The following is a 26,573-nucleotide window of genomic DNA, read 5'->3' as shown; positions in this document are numbered from 1 at the left end:
TTATTTTCATTGCGGTGGGGCTTAAAATAGAGTTTTGTAACTCCTACACAGGAGTTCCTCTCTCTGTGTGAGGCAAAGATGTTGAGACTGTAGGCTAACATTGAACACACAGCCACAAAATCACCAATGGTTTCAACATGGTGGCAAGAAAACAAAGACTGACAGATACTGTAACTGAGATTTTACAAGCAAGACACCTGCCAGCCTGTGTGTGTTATTTAAAGCTGGCATGTCTACACCTATATTTGGCTTTCAGTATGGATGTTCTTGTTACTTTGAAGCATTAAAAGATATAAATTAAATACATGACCTTATGGGAGCTCAAATGAGACGGTACGGATGCATGTGTGTGTATCCTCATGGTCATGTGTATGCCACATTTGTATGCATTCATGAACGAATGAATGTGTGTGAACAGCTGTGAAAACACCAGTGATTTATGGTCACCATTGGCAAGTTGAAGACAGCAGAGCCCTTAAGTCTGTGAGTATGCAGTATGCAAACACCTAGTTCATAATTGTTGTTAGAATTAGGATATTTGTAGGTTAAATGAAATAAATATGAAATAAGGTCTGAATAATGTATCTGCATCTGACCATGCACTAATTACAATTGCACAAATGTCATTTCAAAACACACTGTATTTTTACATACCACCTGAATTAATTCCCCATTCCAATATGTTATACGTTGACAGTAATTCCATTAGGATGTTTGTTCTCATATAAAAAGAGACTCTGGGCAGTGGAAAGGTTCAGAGGCCAGCCCTAACACATGATGAGAACAAGAGAATGACAGACAGAGGCTGAGCAGGTGTGAGAGGGAACCCTTTATGTTAATTAAAGCAGGAAAGGACCACATACATATGAGAGAGAGAGAGAGAGAGAGAGAGAGAGAGAATTTTTTGAATTTTAACACTCCTTTATTAAAACATTTTAACATTAAAACATTGTGACAACAGAAACAAAAATCCTAAGGCCCCCCCCCCCAAAAAAAACCATATAATTACAGAATTAAAACTAAATTGTTCTCTTCATCAACTGTACATAAAAAACCACCAATACCCCAAAAATCATTAAAAGCAAGCAGATTATTTGTCATTTTGTAAAAAGCATACTCTGCTTTAATTCTAGCAGCTATAAGGGCTTTAAAAGTCAAATCAGGGTCTACTTAATTTCCCCCCCCCCTTAATTTCCGTTTTCTTGTCAACCATATTGCCAACTTTGCTTCACCCACTATACAATTTATCAGAGAAATTTTCATTCTCTCTGAAGCAACATACTTGGGTCCAAATATAAAATGTATTGGGCTAAAAACTTCCCCAAATTTCCTAAACCATTCCCCCAAAGTCTTAAACAACCCTTTCAGTCTAAAACAGTTTTAAAAAAAACATGGTCTACAGACTCTACAAATGTACAAAACGGACACCCCTTTTCCACAGTGGAATCGACATGTGCCACATGTCTGTTTGTGGCTACCGCCCAGTGAATAACCCTCCATTGGAGATCCGTAGTGCGTTTCTCTATGGGAGGCTTATACAGGGACCTCCAGCAGCCCCTAGGGGACGAGTCTAGCCCAAATAGATCTAGCCATTTTGATTCCTTCAGCTTCTTTAGGGAGGCTTGATGAGACATTTTCACACGTTACATACATTGCTTTCTTAGAGATTTCCTCAAACTTTGTTAGTTCTGGAGTTCTGAAATTGAGAATCGAGTCCTCCTTTGGTTGTTCCTCAATAGCAGCAAAAACCTTTATCTCTGGAAAAAAAAGATAGCCTTCCTCCTCCAGCGGAGATATCTTATTGGCCTCAGAAACTTGTCTAAGGACCGAAGGTAAAAAATAATAAATTTCATTAAGTACCATCTTCATGAACCTGACAAACTTAATGCCCGTCAGGCAACACATCTCCTCAGGACTTTTCCAGGTTTCACCAGCTCTCAGATCTGATATTTTGGTACAACCAGCTTTTGCCATTATAGTCCTTAAACTCTTAAGGTTTAACACCTTAGCTTCTATCAGAGGATTACTGAAAAGTGGTTCAGATTTTATCCAGTCTCCAAGATTTGAAAAATCTCTCTCCAATTTAAAAGTGGATCTCCATGCTTTTAAAACTGACTGATAGAAAAACGAAGTGCCACTCAAATCCAAGTCTGTCAGCCTTATTAAAAACAACTGCTTGTCATATTTAAAATATTCACATATTTTTTTTTTTTTGATCCTCTAGAATATAGCAGTCTCTGTGCAGCTTGAAGTCTGAAGGTCATGAGTTGGCTTTGTACATCTATTAATCCGTGTCCACCTTCATGAACGGGCAAAAAAAGCACAGCCGCCTTCATCCAATGACATCCAGACCAAAAAAAAATCAATTAGTCTCTTTTGTATCTCGTGAACAATATCCTCTGGTGGATTAAGCACAGTCATTTTATGCCAGAGCATGGAAGCAACTAGATTATTGGCAACCAGAACCCTTCCCCTATATGATAGCTGAGGTAGCACCCAGTTCCATCTAGACAACTTGGCACATACCTTTTCTACCATACCCTCCCAGTTCTTTCTCTGATACCCCTCCTTTCCTAAATGGACACCAAGAATGTTTAGCTCTTCACTACCCCATTCAACTCCACCTGGAAGTACAGGGAGATTCCTCTCTTGCCAGCTCCCTATAATAAAACCTTCACTTTTTTCCCAGTTGACTTTTGCAGATGAGGCCTTTTCATAGATTTTTAAACTTTCTTTTAACACTCTTACATCATTATCATGTTTTTATAAAAACAGTTATATCATCAGCATATACAGATATATTAACAGGTCTGTTTTCAAACCCTTTAATTAAAAAACCTTGCAATTTCTTCCTAAACTGACAAAGCAAGGGTTCAATTGCCAGAGAATATAGTTGCCCTGATAAAGGACAACCTTGTCTAATGCCCCTATGTATTAAAACTGGCCGACTAAGCCCACCTCCTACCTTTAACATGGCCGATGCCCCAACATATAAAAGTTTTATCCCTGATATGAATTTTTTTCCAATTCCAAAAGCTTTAAGAGTACTGAACAAATAAAAATGATCAACTCTATCAAAAGCCTTTTCTTGGTCAATAGAAAGTATACCCAAATCTTGATCATCCATACATGCTAAATCAATTACATCTCTTAATAAAAAAAGGTTGTCCATTATAGTTCTGTTGGGTACACAGTAGGTCTGGGTTTTATGTACCACATACCCAAGGTATTGCTTTAGTCTATTTGAAAAACACTTTGCAAGAATCTTATAGTCTGTGCATAATAAAGCAACAGGTCTCCAGTTTTTTAAAAGACCAAGGTCACCCTTCTTGGGCAGTAAAGACAATATAGCTCTTTTACAACTTGTTGGTAATTCTTTCTTTTTAAAAGAAACTTTAAAAACCTCCAAAATGTCTTCTTTAAATAAGTCCCAGAAATAATAAATAATAATAAAATTCTGCAGGAAGTCCATCAATACCAGGGGCCCGACCAACAGAAGGTTGTTGAACTGCTTTTGACAATTCCTGTATTTGTATTTCAGAGTCTAATTTCTTTTGCTGCTCAGCACTCAATTTAGGCAAATCCTTAAGTAAAAAGTCCATACTAGAGCCATCACACTCTTGTGCTCCAAACAGTTCATTATAAAAGTCCATTGCAAGTGTCCGCATCTCTTTTGGATCAGATGTCAAAGTTCCATTCGTTCGTTGCAGATGTAGCATCTGTTTTCTCTCCGATTCTTTTCTTTCTAGACTAAAAAAGAAAGAACTAGGAGTGTCCATGTCCTGCAACGAGGAAAACCGGGCTCTGATTAAAGCTCCTTTTGCATGTTCATGAAGAAGAGAAACTAAAGCATTCTTTTTTTTCTTCAACATTCCCACATCTGCTAAATTATTGTTACTTACACTCATTTCAAGTTGTTCAATGTCTCTTTCAAGTTCTCTAATAGTTTTTTTAAACAAACTATTATTGTGAACAGTATAATTTTGACAGAACATTCTTATTTGGGTTTTCCCCACCTCCCACCATTGTACAATATCATCATATTCACTTTTCTTTTCTCTCCATTCATGCCACAGTAAAACAAACTTTTCACAAAAAACTACATCATGCAATAATTTAACATTAAAATGCCAATAAAAACTAGAGCGTTGTGATTTTTTCAAACTTATTTAAAATAAACACAAATGATGATCAGAAAAACCATTCAGAGAAATAATAGATTTTAAAACTCTATTATTCCTATTTCTACTAATATAAAACCTATCTAACCTAGCTGAACTAATATGTGCATTGGACTCTTTAACCCAGGTGTACTGTCTTGCCTTGGATGCTGTTCTCTCCATACATCAAATAAATCATATTCTCTAATAATATTACTTAAAACATTTACTGAGGGAGGGCAGGGTTCCTCTCCATTTCTATCTAAAGTAAAATCTAGGGTACAATTCCAGTCACCACCTAAAATTAAAAAAGCATTCTTATCAAATTGCCTTAAACCATCTTGTACTTTATTAAAAAACCTAGTTCTCTCTGCTCCATTATTTGGAGCATAGATATTAACAAGTACAAACAGTTGGCCCATTATATCAACTTGAACAGCTAAACATCGTCCTCTTTCTATCTCACAAGAAGAAACAACAGTCATATTAAAATTTTTCCCAAATAAAATAGCAACACCCCCACTTACATTAGAGCCATGATTAAAAAAGATATTTTCTTCCCACAACATTTTCCAGTCTATTTCATTTGTCATGTCACTATGAGTTTCTTGTAAAAAAAATAATATTACTGTTCTTAGTCTGAATATATTCTGATAAAACTGCCCTTTTATTTCTATCCCTCCCTCCATTAATATTAATTGTTCCTAATTTTAAGCTCTCCATGAAAAGAGGGAAAAGAAAAAGAACAAGAAGATAGAAGGAAAACAATCTAAAACAAGACAGAAGATTTACCCCTTGTGACATTAACATGGTTTGGTTAGACTTTTGGTTGAGGTTTTCCCTCTCCGTAAGTTTGTGACAATTTTCTTCAATCTAAACCATTTCCTTCTACTAAGCTCATCAAAACCCACAGACTTCTGTATTTTTCCCACTGAAATCAAAAACTTATTGATGTCTGGGAAAAACTTTCACACTTCAACTGTTCTGCCAAATGTTTCATCTAAGAAATCATTAATTTCTTTTACAGTGTAGAGCTGTTCATCTCCACACTGAGAAGGGATGTCCGACATTTCAGAAATGTTATCATCATCACCTATTTCTTCCATACCACCACTAGTTCCTGTCTCCTCTATCTGTGAAAGAGAAGACTGTTCTGCACTTGCATTCTTGAGGCCGAGATGATGTTCTCAAAGCCAATCTGTTCACCCACAGCCACGAGCACATCTTCCACAGACGCACCGGCATCAGGCACACACCTGACTCCATGATGGAGTGAAAGAGAAGAATTCCACTCACTCGGGTGAGCTTCCATCTCCACACCCCGCCACGAGGTCAGAAAACAAACAAACAAGCAAGCAAACAAACACACACACAAAATAAATGAAAAATGAATAAATAAATAAATAACAAACCAACCCAAAAAGGAAATAGGAGAAAGAAAAATGAAAAAAAGAGTCGCTCTTCTCACGCGTAAAACGCTCACACACCCAACAATCCCAACATGCAAAGCAAGAGAGAGAGAGAGAGAGAGAGAGAGAGAGAAATACTCTAATGGCCTCGCAATAGACTGACTCAAAAGTCTCATATCCAAAAGGAAGGGTAAGTGGTATTCTGTCTAACCTCTCATAAGAACACAACTGCCAAATCTCTGATGGACAGCTCTCATAATGCACAAAACAATTTAGTTTTATTATTTATTATTTAATTTAGTGTCATGAAAATAAAAATATGTAATAAGGTTTATCCCTGAAACAAACTTTAAACTTTTAATACAGTATGTCTGGTCTGTGTATAGTAAAATTAAACAAACAAACAAATGAATAAGCTTTACTAACTGCAACTATAATTTCAGACACAAGATGGCACAACTAGTTCAATGCACTTCAAGCACAGTATATACTGTACATTGTACTCTGCTTTCTGTTTTCTCTCAGTAGTATGTGAGACTATACAAAATACAACAATAAACATTTCAATCAAGTTCTAGTATGTTACATTTTCACAGCATCACCATGTTGCAGGTTTAATTCAAGGAGTGGAGCCCAGTTTCCAACTTGGAATGAATACAGTTCTTGTGCCTTTTTAATTCAATTTTGTGTAAAAAAAAAAAAAAAAAAAAAAATGTCTTACCTATTGGCAGTTTGATCATATAATGAGTCAAAAAAGAGATGTCAGATATTGTGGTTGATATTACTTCCAGCATAAGAAATGGAAAGTCTAATGCATTGCATTGTAGCATGCAGTACAGTATGTTCTGTTGTATCTGCACATTTTTTGGTTATGTAGTAGTCACTATAGGGTATTCCATGCATACAAATCATTTCCATACTTCACACAGTATGCATACTAAAGAGAGTACGAGTAGTATGGTAAAAACTATGCTTTTCCAAACATAACCAATAAATACATTGTAAATAAAGAGGAATCATATATCAAATCCCTGACAGGTCTAAATTCTTCCAACATAAAACAAATATGTGATGTATTAAATACAGAGATGACAACAGTGTTGCCACTCGTCATTTTACAAAAGCACACAAGGTTGTACAGGAAGTTGCTACACTGTATATATTTATTCTTCTGTCAGTTCAATTAGACTATAAACAGCAAAGCAAACAGCAAATTATCGTGACAGTGTGATTCTCATGACAGATTCTATAATCAGTCAGTCTGATGTCATCAATTCAAGGCTGTTAATAATTGGTATTTGAAACCCAACCATTCTGCTTGTCAACACTTCCGTTCTTTTAGACAGACATGAGTCAAAACATATAAAAGACTGTCAACTATCAACACACTGTTTGTTTTTTCATGTGAGGAAATGCACATCTTTGTACTGAACAGAGCAATAAAGTGTCTGGTAAACTGAATGAAAAAGCAGTGACCAGCATCTGTGATAAAATCATAGGCCATATTTAAAATTTCTCATTTCTTTAACAATGGGAAATTAAACTTTATTGTTTTTGTTGTTGTTTTGTTTTATGGTATTTTATTATTATTATTATTTATTTTATTTATTTATTTTTTTTTTTTGCATTGATTGAACCATGGTAATGATGAACCATCCATGACTGCTACGTACCTGTGGTTATAAATTCTTACTACAAATACTGCTGTTAAAGGGGTAGTTCACCCAAAAATCTAAATTCTCTCATTATTTACTCACCCTCATGCCACCCCAGATGTGTATGACTTTCTTTGTTCTGCAGAACACAAATTATGATTTTTAGAAGAATATTTAGGCTCTGTATGTCCATACAATGTAAGTGAATGGGTGCCAAAATTTTTATGCTCCAAAAAGCACCTAAAGGCATCATAAAAGTAATCCACATGACTCTAGTGTTTTAATCAATATTTTTAGAAGTGATATGATAGGTGAGTGTGGGTGAAAAACAGATCAATATTTAAGTCCTTGATTGCTAGATATTCTTCTCCCTGCGATATGCATGAAGAATGTGAAAGAACCTTTTATATTGCTTCTGAAGATACTGATTTAACCACTGGAGTCTTATGGATTACTTTTAAACTGACTTTTTGCTAAATTTAGCTTCAAAGTTGTGGTCACTATTCACTTGTGGTGAATTACAATTATGGACCAAAAAAGCTGAGAAATTATTCTAAAAATCTTCATTTGAGTTCAGCTGATGGGATGGCATAAGGGTGAGTAAATGATGAGAGAATTTTCATTTTTGGGTGAACTAACCATTTAAACATGTAGAAACTAACAACTGAGTTGGAATGTTCAATAAATAATTTTGGAATAATTACGCATGACTAAATATTCATAAAAATGTTGTAGGGGCGAGGGCATGGCCGAGCGTTTGTCTGGGGAGAAAGGAAGTGGTAAGGGTTTTCACCTGAGATGAACTGCTGCTAATTGTGATTTCTATGTTCACAGTGATAGGCGGGGAGATAAAAGGCTGCCCAAAACCCCAGAGAGAGACAGAGAGAGAGAGAACCCAGCTGACAAGCTGTGTGAGTTGGTTGCTGTCGGCTGTTTTGAAAGCTTTACCGTCACGCTTGAGGTGGATGTGTTTAATTTATAAAAGAAAAGTGACATACCTGAGTTTGAATCACCGTTTCCCGCTTCCTCATTTCATTGAACCATTACACTGGTGCCGCATCCTGGGAAAAAGAGGAAGAAGGATACGCTGCCATGGTGTCATCGCTGCTGGAGGAAGTCTTCAGGTCCCTTGCCAGTATCCACCAGGCCCAACACCAGGCCATTGTGGACCTACGCGTGGAGCAGAAGCAGCATTTTGAGGTGCTCCTTCGGCCCCTGTTAATAATTGGTATTTGGTAACTGGTATTTGTAACCCAATGTGCAGATACAACAGAACATACTGTAAGGAGTATTGCATGCCACAATGCAATGCGTTAGATGTTCCGTAGGAACAATGGGCGGTACATCTTCTGCTGCTGCTGACCGGGGAAGCCCAGATCGTGGCGTAACAACTTCCGGTCGCCGACTTACTGGACTATGCGAGGTTGAAGAAGTCCATCCTGCAACGGGTCGGCCACAGCCCAGAAGAACACCGGCAGCGTTTCCGCTCCTTGATGCTAAGTGAGGTCGGCCGCCCATTTGCCTTTGCTCAGCAGCTCCGAGATGCCTGCTGACGGTGGGTGCTGGCCAAGGATGACATCATCAGCTTAGTGGTGCTGGAGCAGTAATTCTTCCGGCTGCTGAAGGGGACGGACGAGTGGGTCCAATGGCCAATGGCCTGTGTCGCAGGATGAAGCGGTTCAGCTGGCGGAAGACCATCTGACGGCATATCCGGGGGCTGGTGTGCCCAACGCCCCTTCCCTCCCTGTTGTCTCCTCCCCTGTTCTCCCCGCCCCTTCCTTCCGCCCTGTTCCGGGATAACACGGGATAACATTCCCCCAAGACATTCCCCCAAGATGTTTCCCTAAAAGTTGAGGTTTTGCTCTAACAAACCTCAACTCTCCCCTCTCTTCCTCTCAGGTGAAGGAGTCCGCCACCACAAGTGTGGGCGGGAGGCCTGGACCGGTCTGCTGGGGTTGCAGGGAGCCAGGTCATGTCTGAGAGCAGTGCCCTGTATTTGAGTTGGGGGACCGCAGACCACCCCATGTCGAGCAGGGATGTACCAAGTACCCATGAGTATTAAGGGGGGTATATACCAAGCCTTGGTGAATTCAGGTTGTAATCAAACCTCCATTCATCAATGCTTGGTTCAAAACAGGGCATTGGAAACAAATAATTGGGTGAAGTTGAAGTGTGTGCACAGGGATATTCATGATTATCCTGTAGTGACTGTCACGATAATGTTCCGGGGACAAAAGCATAATGTTGAGGCTGTGGTTCCTCCGTGCCTCACCCATCCACTAATTTTGGAAACGAATTGGCCGGCTTTTCATTTATTATTGAAGAGGCTGCATGCAGATGGGTCCTATGAGGAAGTGAATCGATGTGGGATGTGCAAAGCTCTGGTGGGGAGGCGTGGCCTGGGCCATCAATGTCTGTTCCACGTCAGGCTGAAGCTGGGGAAGGGGAGGTGTCATCCTCCCCTGCCCTTAGGGAATTCCCGGTAGGGGATTTCCCTCTAGAGCAGTTGTGAGACGAAACCCTGGAACACGCGTTTGACCAAGTGATAGTGATTGATGGTCAACGTCTTCAGCCAGACGTCACACTCACATATCCATATTTTTCAATTATAAAAGATCGGTTGTATAGAGTGACACAGGACACTCACACAGAGGAAAATACAACCCAGTTGTTAGTATGAAAAAGCCGTCAGGAAATGTTATTCCAGGCGGCTCATTATAATCCGATGTTCGGCGGTGGTGTGCAGCATGCCGTGAATGTCAGCTGGTGAATCCGCCGGCCACTGCAAAAGCGCCATTGTGCCCCCTTCCATTGATCGAGGTTCCTTTCGAACGAATTGGCATGGACCTCGTCAGGCCATTAGAACGGACAGCACACGGGCATCGATTTGTGTTAGTCCTGGTGGATTATGCAACGCGATATCCCAAAGCAGTGCCTTTGCGCAACATCTCAGCACGTAGTGTTGTGGAGAAATTCTTCAGAAAAATCTCCCGAGTGGGGATTCAGAAAGAAATCTTCACTGATCAGGGCACTACTTTCATGTGAGTAATTGTGTGTACACTACGTGAGCTGTATGAATTTTTTGGTATTAAATCAATTCAGACAAGTGTGTACCATCCACAAACGGATGGCTTGGTCGAACAATTTAATAAGACCTTAAAAAGCATGATTCGTAAATTTGTGCACGAAAATGCTCAGAATTGGGATAAATGGCTCGAACCCCTGTTATTTGCCGTACGTGAGGTCCTGCAAGCCTCCACGGGGTTTTCCCAGTTTGAATTGTTATATGGACGTAAGCCCCGTGGCGTGTTAGACTTCATGAAGGAAAATTGGGAGGAGGGACCTTCACAGAGCAAAAATGAAATTCAATATGTTCTTGACCTGAGAGCGAAACTCCACACACTGGGGCGACTATCACAGGAGAATTTGGAACTGGCGCAAGAACCTCAGTCTCAGCTGTATAATAGGGGAGCTCGGCTATAGGAGTTTACGCTGGGAGATAAAGTACTTGTATTGCTTCCCACAACGAACTCGAAATTACTCGCAAAGTGGCAAGTGCCCATTGAGGTCATACAGCGAGTTGGGGAAGTTGATTATGAGGTAGTGTGTATGGATAGGGGTGGGGCACCACCTCAACCTACCAAAACCATGGATAGAGGTGGTCCCCGTATCCTTGGCGACGGTAGTTCCAGAGAGGGAGGAGCTCGGTCTGGAGGTGAGTCTCATAAAACACTACATCGAGACAACCCCCGGGATAGTGGTACACAGTTGGCCCTACCGGTTACCCAAACACAAAAAACAGGTAGTACGGGAAGAAATAAAGGCCATGCTCGATTTGGGGATAACAGAAGAATACCACAGTGATTGGGCCAGCCCGGTAGTTCTGGTACCTGAGAGCAATGGCTCGGTCCGGTTCTGTGTGGATTATAGGAAAGTCAACATGGTGTCGAAATTTTATGCATATCCAATGCCTCGTAGTAACGAACTGCTCGATCAGTTGGGCACAGCTCGCTTTTATTCGACACTGGATTTAACAAAGGGATATTGGCAGATCCCCTTAACACCGATGTCCCGTGAGAAAACGACCTTCTCCACACCATTTATGTTGCACCAATTTGTGACCCTTCCATTCGGTTTGTTTGGGGCCCCAGCTTCGTCTGAGAGTCCTCAGACTGCATGCTGTGTATGCCGCTGCTGATTTGGATGATAACATTATTTATAGTAATGATTGGCAGCGGCACATGCAGCATCTGTGGGTGGTTCTGAGGTCACTTTGGCAAGCTGGGCTCACAGCAAACCCGAAGAAGTGCGTAACTGGGCGGGTGGAGGTACGGTATCTGGAGTTTCACTTGGGTCATGGGCAAGTGTGCCCCCAAATTAATAAAACCGCAGCAATTGCGACATGCCAAAGATCCAAGACCAAAAAGGAGGTGAGACAGTTCCTGGGGCTGGCTGGCTATTATCGAAGGTTTGTGCCTAATTATTCGGATGTCACCAGCCCCGGTCCAGTGGACGGAGCCGTGCCAACAGGCAGTGGTGCCTGCAGCTGTAGGGCCGTATGCACTGTGCCTACCATGAGCGCTCCGACTGACCTGAGAAATATTTAGTCGGTTCTTTTCAGTGAATTGGCCAAACAGGCTTGCAAAACAGACTGAATCGAGAACAAACAGCACTGGATGCAGTGGAAATTTACCTACAATCAACTGAAACAAAAGGCTGTCTTTTTGAGAGGTAACTTTGAGAAACTTCAGCTAGTGCTGTGTCATGAGAACAAGGGGCCGTTCAAACTGAATGTCTTTTTGTGTCCGCTCACGCTGTTTTTCAATCATTTTCCATGTAAACATTCACTAGATGGATGTATTTTGACAACTGCATCATGTTTTACTGGGTTTTTAGCATCGCTCATGGGAGTGCTGCATTTTTAAAAGCTTTGTCAAGTCAAAAAGAAATCTCGAGAAGTCTTGAGACACCTGCGTTCTGCTCTATTCGTTGTGGTGCGTTTTGCTTTTAGCGCGAAAACGCGTCTGTCTGAACGGTTAGGCAGTGTGTCCACCAAAGTGTTTTTTGCCAGCTGAAAATGCCAGGCACTCTTCTGAAAACGCCCAGCTGGGAGCGCTTGAGAACGCTTTGGAGGCGCAGCGTTTTTCAGCTGAGATGCTTTGGTTGCTATGATTATCTGTTATCAACAAGCACTGAATGTAAAAATGTCGGCACAAGGAAGAGGACTTGCTCTGGCCCTTGCTCTGGATGAAGGGAAGGCTGAAGCATTATTTTTCATATTAATATTGTGGTACTCCGGGAATGTCATCTGGTAAAGAGATAAATACTCGGAGACCAGCAAACTTCTCCTCCATTGTCGTTGTACAAGTAGGATGTGAAGGTTGGTCAGTGTGGTATTTGTGGTAAAAAGTGACAGTGACGAGCGCTGTGTTTTACCCAAAGTTGAACATTTTTAAACTCTCAGCAACCAGAAAAAACGGCAAGCGCAAACAAATCGAAAAAATACGCTGGCCTTAGGAAAAAAACACTTTGGTGGACACACGGCCTTACTGGAAGAAATACTTTAGCCAATAGATACATGAATGCTACTCATAATGCTAAATATAACAAATGCTTATCTCAAAGTCACCAGAACTGAACACTTTGGTGTTGTTTTTTGCAATAAAAAAAAATCTCATGGGGGAGCATGCCCCCGGACCCCCCTTAATATAAGGTTTATTAGGCAGATTTCTGTGCGTCCCCTTAGATTAAATCCTGCAGGCGCCCATGCCAAATGGCTTTCACGCAGGTAAAAGCTGCACTTTGTGGCGGCCGCTTCTGCATTCCCCTAACTTCCGTGCTGTTCCCCCGAACTGAGACGGGCGGTGGGTGTATGTAGGAGCAAGGGCATGGCCGAGCGTTTGTCTGAGGAGAGAGGAAACGGTAAGGGTTTTCACTAGTGATGGGTTGTTCATGAACGAGTCGTTCATTTTGAACTAATCTTTTATATGACTCAGAAGAACGAGTAGTTTCAGAGAGTGAATCGTTCGCCGCATAGGCGCTGTACAAGAAACAGAAGTTATTAGTTCACCTCTCGAGTCGTTCGTTCTTTTGTCACGTGACAGCCGTATACGCTATGCATTGCTCACACAGAAAACAGAAATGATTAGTTCACCTCTCCAGTCTTCTGGTCCGAGTCATTCATTCTTTTGTCACGTGACTGCCGTATACGCTATGCAGTGACAAAAGAACGAACTACTCGGACAAGAAGTTTCCAGAGGTGAACTAATCATTTCTGTTTCTCATAATTTGTCCTTGGCTGCATTATAAATTTTTCCTTATTGGGACTATAATCCAAATTTGCATAAGTATAATTGCTTATGAATTGCTGCTAATTGTGATTTCTATGTTCACAGAGAGAGGCAGGGAGATAAAAGGCAGCCCAAAACTCCAGAGAGAGAGAGAGAGAGAGAGAGAGAGAGAGAGAGAGAGAGAGAGAGAGAGAGTCCCCTTCCTGATTTAACTGAACCATTACAAATGTGTCCAAGTCTCTCAACTAGTCTTAAAACCAAACTTGATTTTACTTAAAAAACCTCTGTTCAGACTAAACACCTGCTGCAGCTCAGCAGCAACCGCAATGCATATCTGTACCAGCAGATGGTGGTAATGAATCATAGTCCAGTCCAAAGTTCACCGTTTTCAGGTGTTCTAAAAATTGATGGAGGTTTTAAGCATTGTAATAGTAGATATGAACTTTAAATTATAATCATTTTTTTCTTTCTTTTTTTTTTTTTCAGTTGATGTACACAGATTTTCATGGAAATGTGTGTTTATAATTGCCTACAAATGTGAGGAAGCGGGCAGGATTACATTGCTTTCAGTTGTACTATATTTGTTTCACCAGAGACTAACTGTCCTGTAGAAAACTAGTTGTACAATTTTTGACCAAAATTACAATTAAGAGCATTGCTCTACAGCGCCCCCTCAGACAGACATGTTTTATCCCGAGAGCCCCGCACCTTCAATATTGTTACAATCCTCCCATTTCCTGCAGCACAACACTTCCATGTCTCGCTTGAAGGCTATGCTGTTTTATCGTTTCACACTGGACCTTACTTGCTGCCTGGACACTGACAACGATGGAAATATAAAGGTTAGCTACTTTTGTTTGCTTTTATCGAAGGAATAGTCATTTTCCGGCTAAAAGCGCTTGCTACACTTGTATTGTGTGATTACTGAAGAATACAGCCAGGTTTCTTTAATGATATGAAATGAAACCCCAAAGCGAAGACGTACATGTAATTAAACATTGTTATTTTAGCGAGGTATCAACCACTACACTAGCTCTTTGACGCGATTCAGTGCTTCTCTTGTCTCTTTTCTTGCCGTGGTGAATTCGGGGGTTACGTACGATCGAGAGCAGTTCCCTCGCGTGCGCGCACACACACATCAAGCAGCGCTGTGTTCACTTGGCAACGCCACGCGCGGTGGACTGCTGCTTTGCTCTCAGTGCTTCCATGGACGGCCAATACGAACAAAACCACTATTACTTGCTCCCTTGTGGTGTTTATTACTTTACACCCACTAGTTAAAATCCGTCTTAGCGCATTCGGCGAGTTTGGTGAGGATCTCCGAAGAGAAGACGTTTTTACAACCAGCGTAGACGAGTCAAAAAGACGCTGAACATTTTTACGCATGGTTTGGGTTTTCACGCGCGTTCCCTTCACTCCTCCTTCTGTCTTTCTTTCTCTCCGCCAGACCGAATATGAGAGGGGTTCGCCGCAAACTGTCATTAGGTTGACAGAAATGGGCTGCTGATTTGGGAACCTCCCCCGGAGAGAAGGAAGCGCCCAGTAGCACCATGACTGTGTTCAACCAGGAGAATGTGGAGGATTATTACGAGATTGGAGACGAACTCGGCAGGTATGTGATGGGCTTGAAATTGCTTTTCGATGTAGTGTTATTTTTTAAATGATATATATCTATATATATATCTATATATAAACCTATATATATGTTTATTCATTTATTTTTGTAAGGTTGGATTAATTTTTGCAGGCACATTTTATTTTGACTTAATTGATAATTGAATACAATAAAGAGGCTTTTAATGCTGTTGGAATGTCAACAAAAAACACATTTGGCTGTCACTCACTGTTCAAATTAAAAGATACTTGAGACACATTTTGGGGTTTCTCAGCTGTCACACTGGTGAAATCATCTGAAGATCCTCCAGACAACCTTTCATTCTCTGAGAAACAGAGAAAGCCATATTTACACTGCAAAGGTGGTACAGAAGCTGCATCTGAAGTGCCATTAAAGGGTTAGTTAACTCAAAAATGAAAATTCTCTCATTTACTCACCCTCATGTCATCCAAGATGTTTATTTTGATCTTTAGATCTTTATTCTGATGAATACAAATGAATTTTTTAAAAATAATATCTCAGCACTGTTGGTCCTCACAATGCAAGTGAAAAGTGGCCAAAAGTTTGAAGCTCCAAAAGTCACATAAAGGCAGCATAAAAGTAACCCATAAGACTTCAATGGTTAAATCTATATCTTCAGAAGCGAAATGATGCGTGGATGAGAAACAGGTCAATGTTTAAGTCCTTTTTTACTGTCAAACTCCACTTTCACATTCTTCTTCTTTTGTTTTTGGCTATGTGCATTCTTCATGCATATCGCCACCTACTGGGCAGGGAGGATAATTTATAATAAAAAAGGACTATATTGATCTGTTTCTCACCCACAATTGTCTCATCACTTCTGAAAATATGAATTTAACTACTGGAGTCTTACAGATTGCTATTATGCTGCTTTGATGTGCTTTTCGGAGCTTAATCATTTTGGTCACCATTCACTTCCATTGTGAAGTCCTACAGAGCTGAAATATTCTTCTAAAAATTTACATTTGTGTTTTGCCGAAGAAAGAAAATCACACATCTGGGATGTCATGATGGTAATTAAATGACGAGAGAATTTTCATTTTTGGATGAACTATTCCTTTAAGGTGTATTTACACAGACTGTTTAATGCTGCACACAGGTGGCATAAATGCATTTACACAGCAATTACAATTGCAGAAATTATGTTATGAGATTAATATTTTAAATATGAAATTATACTTTTAAATATGAATCTGTAAATTATGAAATACTGTATATGCTCTATTATGACAACAACAAATTTTAAGGTTTCTTTGATGCTGCATTTCATTTACACTGAACCAAAGCAGAATGGACTGTCTTTGATACTAGGGGCTGAGTCGGGTCAGAGCAGGCATAATTTAGTCTGGCTTTTTATGCGCCATTGTGTCTTTACACAGAATTTTGAGCAGGCACAGAGCAGCCTTAACTCGGCTGTGTAAAGACACCTCAAGAATAGTCGACTGTTCCATCATAATGGAAAGGCTTTCAGGCTCTTGAAATATATATTGAAGTTCATTGAGTACATAAATAGGATATTTGAGGCTCCTTTAAAGGTTGTCTGGAGGGTCTCCAGAGGGTTCTGCCGGTGTGGCATCTGAGGACCCCCAAATGGTGCCTTGAGTAGTTATCTTTTAATTTTTACAGTGAGGCGAATCTTCATACATTCCTATTTGTTATTGCACTTATTGACTGATGGGGTTCAGATGGCTGTGAAGGTCCAGTGTGTAGATTTCTCTTCTGGGAGTTGATATTCCCCTCATGATCAAGACAAATTGGGTTAGTCTGCTATGCTGTGACTCACTGACAAATACATTTCTGCTTTATAATTTGGCTGTTATAGACATCCAGTCTGTTTGATCTAATTGATTTGATGTTGCCGGGTATCTCAACTTCTCGATCGGTTCACTTAGACACTGCATTAATGCAGTGGGTTAGTGCTGGTGCTTTGGCTCTGAAAATATCAGTTGAGTAATATTATGTGTAATATTTTATCATTGGTGGACAGAAGATGGATGTGTCTTTTGAACTGGTTTTCATGAGAATGCATATTCTTGGTTTCCCATTGACTGTTCTGCGTGTGGGCGATAAATCACCACGCACGCACCTAAGGATGAGTCTGCTCCTTGTGTGGGTTGTTGGAAATCGGGCTCTATTGTATTGAAGAGAAATCATTTGTGTTAGTTCTCACATAACAGTGCATAGGATTCCGAAACATTGCTTTTGTTAAATCAGTTGCATAATGCAACATACTGAGGGGATTTCAAAATAATGTTCTTGCCATTGGTTCCTGAGGGACATCAGCATCTCTCAGTTATTTTGATTGCATAATTGACTCCTTAAGCCATTTTCAGAGCCAGTTGAATAAAACTGTTTTAGACTAATCTTACAAGTTGGTTGTGTAAAGTTTTGGTCATAACTTTTTCAGTCAAGTCATAAAAACTTAGATCGCTCTAATTTAAAGGAATGTTCCGGGTTCAATACAAGTTAAGCTCAATTAACAGCATTTGTGGCATAATGTTGATTACCACAAAAACTAATTTAGACTCATCCTTCTTGAAAAAAAAGAAAACAAAAAAAAGAAGCAAAAATCGAGGTAACAGTGAGGCACTTCAGTTACAGTGGAAGTGAATGGGGACAATTTTTGGAGGGTTTAAACAGAAATGTGAAGCTTATAATTTTATAAAAGCACTTGCATTAATTCTTCTGTTAAAACTTGTGGATTATTTGAGCTGTAAATTTGTTTAAATTGTAATTTTTACAGTTGTTTTAGGATTTTGGAATTTTTTGACATTACATCGTCATGGTAACAAGGTTGTAACATTGGTTATAACTTTACACAGAAAAGGTTAGCAATCACACTAAAATAACGTTTACATGCATATTGTTTATGTCTTGTGGCTATACTTTTGAAACAGTGAGTATTTTAACGTTCAAAAATTGAACTTCCATTGCAAGTGCCTCACTGGAACCCAGATTTTTGCTTTTTTTAAAGAAAAAGAGGGACGAGTCAAAATGTATTTTTGTGGGGGCTTCATTTGAGGGCTAAAAGGGGCTTGAGTTGAGACTTTGAAGAAGACTTTAACTTCTACGTTGGTAACAATATTTCTTGTGTTTTTTTATTATTTGGGTTATGATCACTAAATTTGTTCATTAGAATCGATTTCAAAGCATTTTATTCTTCTAATAAGCAAATATTTTCAGCAAAGGGAAACTGTGAGTGCCCACTGTTGACCCATTTTTTTTAAGTAATTCCGTGTCTTTCTTTTCACACAATGCAGTGCGAATTAAAGTGTCTTACTAAAGACAACTGTGAGCTTGTTTTGCGCAAGAGGCTTTCTCTTTAGTTAGTCAAACTAGGCTAATTGTTAGATGCAGTCTTAAGTTTATGGCTATGTTTATTCAGCCCTGTTCTAATGACTGTGTAGCAGACTAGTTCACTCCAGTTGTTGCTGAATTAAACTGCTTCTATTAGAGAAGGAAGAAAGCAATATTATATTACACATACTAATTGTGTCTGTTAGATTAGATTATTATTAGATTGGTCATTTGGAAAATACTGTTCCTCGATCTGTATATTCATGAGGATTGATTACATGCTGCTGTCTGGGCAGGTTTTAATTGATCACCATTTACATGTATTAATTTTGAATATGCATGAATCTGACCTTTTATTTATGTATTTTTTGGTAATCTCTTGTCATTTATATGTTTAATTGAGGACATCTGTTTCAAATAGGCTTAATTCTTTCAAATGTTTGTTTGTCTTGAGGATTTGGTGTCTGTGCTGTCATTGATTCAAATATGTGAAGGACACACTGCTTAAATTATTATTCAATTTTTATTTAATGTCAATTGTTTAACATGTAAAGGACACATCACAGATGATTTTGTAAATTTTTTTTATCCTTTACATATTCAAGAATATTTGAATAGCAATTAGGACAAAACATTTGAACAATATGGTCTCACTATGACAACTTCATGACTAGTGATGATTAGTTAGGTTTAGCCCAGGGTTATGCCAAAAAGTTGCCAGTCCTACTATTGACATTAGCCAATGAATTAATTGCATTTTGTTAAAGGTATCTACGATGACCCTGCTTACAAAACACTGTCTGAAAGTAGTTTATCTTGTTCAACCTCAGAAATATAAAAGGACAAGGGTTTGTCTTTTATTATATATTGTGGTAATTTTACTGGTTTAAAATTTATAGCGAGTTCTTCTACCAATTAAATAAAATATATATTAAATTAATTTGCAATTTCAGTGCTATCAGTTAATTCTTCCATTTATATTCAACTCCAATAATGATTTTCTTTGTTTGCATTCTTGTTTAGTAAGTTTGCTAATGTGCTTCCAATGAGATGAGCTATTTCCTCCCGATTCAGCAATCAGTTGATTAAAATAAGCAGTCTTTGCCTTTTGCAATTCACTAACTACTTTATTTCTTAAAGATTCAAAACTGAAGATATCTGTTTGTGTTTTTGTAAGCACAGACCTTTTCATTAATTGATGGATGTCAGAGTTTAACCATGGTAGAGATGCATGTTGTTGACTACATTTCAACAGTTATATAACTTTTAATAACTTTTTCAATGGCTTTCATCACAGTTTCACAATTTCTATCCAAATCATTAATTTGTAAAACATTATTCCAATTAATATTTTTTTATATCGTTTTCAAATTGTGTAGTTTTACTCTTTGGGATGCCTACTGACCCTGGTTTAGAAGTCTGATAAAACGACTGTGCAGTTTTTGTTCGTTTTCTAACAAGCAGGGTCATATGATGATCAGACAAACCTGTCAGCAGATTATATGTTTTTATTACCCGTTCAGGTTTATTTGTAAAGGTAAGATCAATAAGAGTTTTACTTGTTCGAGTTATCCTCGTTGGGCCTTTTACTAATTGGTTAAAATTATGTTTGGCTGTGATTGATACAAGTAGACAGAGAGAACAAGTAGCATGAGTGTCCGGATCCCGACACCAGCCGAAACCAAACCAGACTGGGAAGTCAGGATCTAGACACCATACTCCGAACATGAAACATGAGACCAACAGAGGAGCACACGGCAGGGAAATAACAACCAAACCTGTGTGCTCACACAGAGACAGAAAACGAGACATCGGACGATGAATCACGGTCCTGTCACACAAAAACCCAGACTGACAGAGTGACAGGACCGTGACAAGAATGCAAATTGTATGCGCAATTGGAATTTTGCAGGCCGATTCTGAGCACTATGCAGTGGAGGATGCCGCAAACCGCATTTGACACACCCTGCCGAGACTGTGCATCTTCACTGTGATCCAGACACCTAAATCATCTCTTAAACATGCCGAAATAGTGTGCTCGACTACACATCGCATCTGGATATAGGCTATAATGCTCTTCTCCATTATTTGATCAGTTTTTGATGAATTACTGCTGATATGATGGGTTGAAAATGTTCAAAAACATCTCTTTTAAATAAAATTCATTTTACTGCCTACTTTTATTTGCGGTAATAGCGCAATCTAAACTGCGCTATGCAATTTTTGTGAATGAAGCGCAATCTACAATGAGCCTAATTTACATAGAAAGGAGGCGTCTTTGCACAAAAAGGAATGACAATGGCTGGGTTTCCCAATAATATTGCAGCTTAAAGAGTTTACGATCATCTTATCGAATGTTGCTCATTATTTTAAGATGGAGTAACATCTGTCTCCCCAACCAGCACATAGATTGTTTGTTATAAAGTAGAAGGTAAGTGCTTCGTTACGGGAGCTGTCCGGTCCAAAGGTGCTGAAACTTTGGTCAAAATATGTCCAGGACTTTGTCTTCTCAAAATGAAAATAACATGGAAATACTGAAAAAATGGAAGTTGTCTGTAACCTTGTCGAGGTGCCAAATTTATTAACTGTTACAGAATTTGATTGCAGAAATAATGATGGCTTTAGTAAGGTGGGGTTTCAAATGTATTAATTTTCAACTTCATAGAAATGAATGAAAGTGACGCAAAAAATGTGAAAAAATATGAATGTACGCGATGTGCATCATAAGGGGCTCTCACGTAGCCTAAAGTTTTGTTTCTTTGGCTGGGACCTGAACAGATGCGCAAAGAACAGGATTAAAACGACGGACATCAGTAGGCTGAACTATGGACACAAAGACACGCGCTTGAAGATACACACTTTAATATATTTAGAAGAACAGACAACAAAAAAGCCGTCGATGCGCATCTCTGATGTGCTGTTTGTTCAGGGGAGTGGAGCAGGAGCGTGTCTCGTGGAACACACGTAAAGCGGCAGGTTCACTTTATAAAGCAGATTTGTATACAACCTAAAGTTCACGTTGAACCTAAAATGTATTTATATTTTAATTATTATCATTATTATGTTTACATTTATAATTGTCTTAAGATCTTAATTTGTATTAGTCATTTTCCACCTGATGGAGACAGATACTTACGTGATGGCAAAAAGAAGGGTGCTTATATTCAAATTATTTTTTTTTTGTTGTTGTTGTTGTTTTTGACCATTTCATTATTCTTATAGCGTTTTCGTTTGAAGTGTAATTTGAATTTAGAAATATCTTTGGTTTAAGTTTTTCGTGTTACAGTACATGAAATATAAATTTTAAAGCAAAACCAATAAAGCAAGTATATTCACCGATCCCTCGGCTGGGGGGTTGGGTTGTTGACGATGTAATCGGATATGGTGATATATTTTTTTTGTGAAAAATATCATGAATATATTTCTTTCAAATCGCCCAGCGTTACTGTGCACGTGTAGCCTGCCATGCAGTTTGTGACTGCCATGTAAACAGCCTAGGACTATTTGAATCATCCATTGGAGGGAGGAAGAAGAGAGAGAATGAATTGCCTCTGTTAACCATATTTTAATTATTTATTTTGGCCTATTTAAGTTTTAAACTGCAGGGTCATATTACTCACATTGTCTTCTAAGCAAATCTGTTCAATAAGAACATCTTTCTGTTGCCATTACAGTTATGCTTGTCAAAGAAGCCCAATAAAACTTTATACTGGATTATGTGTCATGTAAATTTAGATCTATCTTTAGACCTAATTTACACCTACGTCTCATGCATAGACTGCGGAGACTGCCTATTGATTTCAGTGCGATTTTTTTCAACATTTTTAATGCTCTGAAACGGTGTACAGTGGCTTTCCAATGATCAAAATATATTAATATAATTTATTAACTGTCCCTTTGTATCTGATATACTTTGAAAGATATGAGAACAATACGTGTAGTTGCACTTAATGGACTTAAGAGCGGTTCATAGCTCTAGTTAATTTACGAACATTTTATGTGCTACTTAGATAACAATGCTTTTGGGAAACATTCTGTAGTTAGTACAATTTAAGTGCTACTAACATTCAACTTAGAGCTTCAGGAAACCCAGCCCAAGCATCACACACGCCGAGTGGGATTGCATGAACGTCTATCTGGTTCTTTCTCCTGAATAAATTAAATTTCTACATAACTGCTGCAATGTCTGAATCCCAACAATAACTTTGTGCTGATGTGCTAAAAGATGACAAAGGATTTCTTTGTTGCTAAATCCTAAACTAAAGTATGATTTAACTAAATCAACCACATCCATTTCTTGCATTGATGAAGCTGCTGGCTCGGCATTCTATTGTTGTGATGATGCGCTGTTTCTCATAATTTTGGCTTTATTCTCAAAATATTCAGACTTTAGTCTCATAATGCTACAACTTTATTCTCTGAATATTGACTTTATTCTCAAAATATTACGACTTTAATCTCGTAATGCTATGACTTTATTCTCGAAATTTTGGCTATATTCTCAAAATATTATGATTTTATTCTCGAAATTTTAGATAAATATGTTTTCACGCGCATTCAGAAGTGGTTTTCGTCTTGCCCTTTACGCACCGAGATTTGACCAGATTCCTTGAATCTTTTAACTATATTGTGCACTGTAGAGGGTGAAATGCCCAAAATCCTTCCAATTTGTCTTTGGAGAACATTGTTCTCAAAGTGCTGGATTATTTGCTGAAGCATCTATAGGCAAATTGGCAAGTCTCGAATGATCCTTGCTCTTGAAGGACTAGGCTGTTTTTGAAGGCTCCTTATATACTATGACACGATTGCCTCACCTGTTTAACATTTCCTGTTTCACATTGCCTTGTCATTGTTATTAGTCTTAAATTGCCCCAGTCTCAACTTTTTTGGAGCATGTTGCAATCATCTGATTTGAAATTACTGTACATTAAACAAAATAAAAAAAAAACAATATAATTCACAAAGTAAAACATCATATAATGTTTAGTTGTAGTGTTTTCAATTTAGCAAAGGGTGAATATGATTTACAAATCTCTACTTTTTGTTTTTATTAGCATTTTTCATACTGTCACAACTTTTTTGGAATTGGGGTTGTAATAATAATAACCTTAATAATAAATATAATAATAAATTCCCTTGTGTTCCCAAAATAATGCTGCCAAATGTTTGTTCTTATCAAATTTGTGTTTGTATTGTGTTTTGGTAAAACAGTTAATGCTGCCTAAAGAAAATAAATTAGAACTCAATTTTAGGTTCAATTTTAATGTGTCTTGTATTATTTTATGATTTAATCAATTTGTTTCTTTATTACAAAGATATATATATATATATATATATATATATATATATTACTGAAGCTGCAGAATTGTGTTCGGAATGCATGTTAACCGCTAACTGGTGTGTGGAAATAAAGCAAACTAAACTCACAGCACCTCCTGAAATGATCAGAGATCATTTTCAGCATTCTCATAGATGACATTATTCTTGCAAACAGTTTTCAGATAAATGAAACAGAGAAAAAAAATGAAAACTGTTTAGTGGTGCACCAATCAGGAAATTTGAGGCCGATACCGATCTCCGATTTTTATTTATTTATTTACACTAAGATTGCCCGATACTGATTTTTAAAAAATGCCCTTTGCCACACTTTTGCAAGATATATTGTGCAGTAAAATGTTTATGTCCCACACAGTAAAATTACAGTAACACTTTACAAAAAGGTTCCATTTGTTAACAATATTTAACAACATTACTGTAGTTAACATGAACTAATGAACTTAATGTTAATTACAACATATACTAATACATTTTTAAAATCAAAAGTTGTATTAGTTAAAGAGCACCTATTATGGTTTTTAAACGTGCCTAATTTTGTTTTAAAGGTCTCATACAATAGATTTACATGCATCCAAGGTCAAAAAACACTTTAATTTGCTAATAATTTAAATTGCAGCATTACCTTTTTTTCCCCAGTGTCAAAAACGACTTGTTCAATGATCCGTTCTAAAGGATTCATTCTAAACTCCTCCTTTCAGAGAGCCTACTCTGCTCTGATTGGTCAAATGTCCCAGTCTGTTGCGATTGGTCTACCGCTTAGTGTAGTGTTTGAGGGCGGGTCAAAGCTGTTTGCGAGCAGCCAGTGAAGACCAGAGGTGGGTTTTTTGTTACCAAATTATGTAGGTTAGTACAGGAAGCAAGTCTGGAATTACTAACGACTCGTTGCAGGTGTTCAGAATCGGTTCTTTCTTTTGGGAGTCAATAACTCCATTTGTTGTGCACTTTGATTTTTGAAACTTTGCAGATTTTTTACATTCACAAACAGCTATATAACACACTACATTAAAGGAAATATTTGAAAAGCCATAATAGGTGCTCTTTAACATTAATGCACTATGAACTAACATGAACTAAAAATGAACAATTGTATTTTTATTAACTAACATTATGATTAATTAATGCTGTAAAAATATATATTGTTCATTGTTTGTTCATGGTACCTAATGCATTAACTAATGTTAAAGAAACGAAACCTTTTTATAAAGTATTACCAAAATTTACATTAATTGTGAATTGCTTATATTTGTTTTGAAACAGTTATGAATAGTTCTGTTGTCAATATCAAAAGGTCATTGTGACATACTGGCAACCAAAAACCATGAGAGCATCACACACAGCAGAGATACTTTCAAAAATAAGCAAAGTATATCCATTACAGGCTTTAAAACTTCTTTAGTGAGAAATCATTAATATCTAGGATTTGTTTACTGTCTTTGGTGTTTTGCCGTAACACAAATCACTAATTATTAAGCAAATGCATGAAGACGCGGTGCCGCTAGTAAAGGTTAAACATTTACATCTGTTATTAGTGGTAATGTGACCAACATTAATCTGATTTAAATTGGGATCCTCACAGAATAGCGCTGGGATGAGTGACTGATGAGATATTGAGAGCACCTGGAGAGCGCGCATGTTTGATTGACACCACGAGTGAGCATATTGAAGGGAGTGAAGCTGAAAGTGCTCATGATCACTCAAACAGTCTCTATCGCTCCACACAACATCTGATTGTCATGACTCACATTACATCACGTATACTCAGATTTGCATTTGCATGTTTATTTGTTGTTTAATTAGTTTTTATACCCGTTTGCAGTCTCTTTATCCTCTCCGTGCTCACAGTGCAGTGAATTACAACTGTAATGACTCTAGAAAATGGGCAAATTAATATTTATACACATGTAATTCTTACACATTTTTAAAAACAAGCCTGCATATTCATCTGAATAACAGCATGTCTGAAAGTTTAAATTCGTGAATACTTAGAACTGCCAACAATTCACCGTCCAGAGGCCACATTGTCATGCATCAAGGGCTGAGAAAGTGCTCTAAATTTGGCTGGCTTAAAAATAACCCAGTTGGCAACCCAGCACTGGGTAAATATTGGACAGAACACACGTTGGGTTAAACTAACCCAGCAAGTTGGGTTACACATTTTAACCTAGCTAACTGGGTTGTACATTTAACCCAACATGTTAGCTCAATTGACAATATGCTGGGTAAATTTTACCTCATAAATTTGTTTATTATACATAAATCTGTATATAGAGATTTTGCTTTAAGATAAAATGAAAAATATATTTTTTATGTATAGCCAATATATATATATACTGTATATGATAAGATTTTATAAGAATGAAATAAACACAAGAACATTTTATATGAAATAATTTTATTTGAGGACAAAAATTTTAAATTATAAAATATTATAAATTCATTAAGATCCATAAAGTAATTTAAGTAAAAATAGTAAAAAGTAATAAAAATAATAATAAGTAAAAATGCATAATTCATAAAACATTTAAAGGGATAGTTCACCCAAAAATGAAAAATCTCTCATCATTTACTCACCGTCGTCATGCCATCCCAGATGTGTATGACTTTATTATTATTATTTTTTTCTGCAGATCACAAATTAAGATTTTTAGAAGAAAATATCAGGTCTGTTGGTCCATACAGTACAAGTTAAAGGGTGCCAGCATTTCGAAGCTCTAAAAAGCAGAAAAAGGCAGCATAAAAGTATAACATAAGATTACAGTGGTTTAATCAATAGCTTCTGTAATATCAAT

At 37.9% G+C, this 26,573-nt stretch overlaps 1 protein-coding gene across 1 annotated transcript in view; it reads left to right on the top strand.

Moving 5' to 3' along the window:
- The first annotated feature begins 14,245 nt into the window (after positions 1-14,245).
- dapk1 (death-associated protein kinase 1) overlaps positions 14,246-26,573 on the top strand; it is a 111,870-nt gene continuing 99,542 nt past the window's right edge. The window contains exons 1-2 of the mRNA XM_051690862.1: positions 14,246-14,356; positions 14,962-15,126. Coding sequence (XP_051546822.1) covers positions 15,065-15,126 — 62 coding nt within the window. The 5' untranslated portion in view covers positions 14,246-14,356; positions 14,962-15,064. The remainder of the gene's footprint in view (positions 14,357-14,961; positions 15,127-26,573) is intronic.

The sequence above is a fragment of the Myxocyprinus asiaticus genome, chromosome 4 (genome assembly GCF_019703515.2).
Source record: "Myxocyprinus asiaticus isolate MX2 ecotype Aquarium Trade chromosome 4, UBuf_Myxa_2, whole genome shotgun sequence".
Classification (NCBI taxonomy): domain Eukaryota; kingdom Metazoa; phylum Chordata; class Actinopteri; order Cypriniformes; family Catostomidae; genus Myxocyprinus; species Myxocyprinus asiaticus.
The sequence above is the reverse complement of the archived record's forward strand: the minus strand, read 5'-3'. Positions and strand labels throughout refer to the sequence as shown.